This window comes from Sinocyclocheilus rhinocerous, unplaced genomic scaffold (genome assembly GCF_001515625.1).
Source record: "Sinocyclocheilus rhinocerous isolate Xijiao unplaced genomic scaffold, SAMN03320098_v1.1 scaffold1542, whole genome shotgun sequence".
Taxonomy (NCBI): domain Eukaryota; kingdom Metazoa; phylum Chordata; class Actinopteri; order Cypriniformes; family Cyprinidae; genus Sinocyclocheilus; species Sinocyclocheilus rhinocerous.
Genome location: NW_015666540.1, coordinates 667,874 through 669,208, shown reverse-complemented (window position 1 = coordinate 669,208; position 1,335 = coordinate 667,874). Strand labels below are relative to the sequence as shown.

Genomic DNA, 1,335 nt, shown 5'->3' with positions numbered 1-1,335 from the left:
CGTGTGTTCATGTGTTAGATTAGTCTATATGTCTTAGATTTTTATGTTTGTATTTTTGTCTCATGTTGGTTAAGTTTTTGTATTTTTTGAGAATGACTGAATGGTTTCCGTATAACCAGAATACGAAAATTGCAGATGATAAGAAGACAGTTCCCAGCTATACAAAGGATTACATAGAGAGAGAAAGCAACAGAAAAATGAGAGAAATGAAACAGAAATGAGGGATAAACAAACGGAGAGGAAGATAGAGTAATGAGAGGAAGAAACAACGAGGGAGAAAGAGAGCAAGAGAGAAAGGAGAAAAAAAGGAGAGCAAGGGAGCGTAGCTAGATGTTCTGAAGCTCAGTTTGCTGTAGTGTCTCTCTGAAATGACTGCGGAATCTCGCTGTGAGGAGCTTTCTGAAGCCAGCCAGCCAGAAATGCCCAGCAGATATCTGCAAAGCTTTGCCTTCATACTATAGAACTAGGCCACATGAAATGCATAATTCATACATAAATATCCCCATGTACCGCACAGGATTTTGCAAACATGTTGGAAGTCTGTATTGAGAGAATGTCATAAAAAGCTGACTATTCTCTCTGACAGACTTGTCTCCATATGCTGGTATTATACATTCCCTCATATCTCACTTTGTTCTTCAACTTCTGCTATCTGCTAGGGCATGTGTGTGCGTTTGGGAGTGTGTATGTGTGTGTGCCCTTACATGCTGCTTGTAACATAATGTTAACACTACATAAATTGCTCTGCTGTTGTTGCAGTCTCTCGGGATGTCCCATAGCCGCCGCCGAGAAGATGGCAAAGGTTCAGGAGAAACATCACCCCTGCGACAGCTCCAAGTCCAACCAGGCGTCAGACCGTGTCCTGAGGTACCTGAGTTTTTGATGGAACAGAACATTAATCCTATTCATATTTACAAGTATTTTTATAGTGCTTTTCACAAAACAGAGTGCATTGCCACTTTAAAAATAATTAAAGACCTTTATTTGTATTTATTCTTGTTCTTTAAAAACGACTTTCCTTTCTCACTGATACATCTTAAGCTATTGTTAATCAACAGACAAATAGCTATTTAACATTCAGTTTTCATTTTATATATTACATAATTGCAGTAATATAATTATTGTGATTTATTTTTAAAATTACTATATATATATGTATATATATATATATATATATATATATATATAGCATTAAATTCAGTAAAAATTTGAATTGAAAAATGTACAAATAAAATATGAAAAATCCAAAATAGAAGCATTTTTTCAAAGATCTTTGAACCCCACTATATAGCAACATAATATTGAACCCACAGGTGCACATAAAAAATTAACCAA

The 1,335-nt window shown here is 35.3% G+C and overlaps 1 protein-coding gene across 1 annotated transcript in view; it reads left to right on the top strand.

Annotated features, from left to right (window-relative positions):
• LOC107732629 (myelin transcription factor 1-like protein) overlaps positions 1 to 1,335 on the top strand; it is a 69,396-nt gene that overhangs the window by 47,391 nt on the left and 20,670 nt on the right. The window contains exon 10 of the mRNA XM_016544026.1: positions 760 to 867. Coding sequence (XP_016399512.1) covers positions 760 to 867 — 108 coding nt within the window. The remainder of the gene's footprint in view (positions 1 to 759; positions 868 to 1,335) is intronic.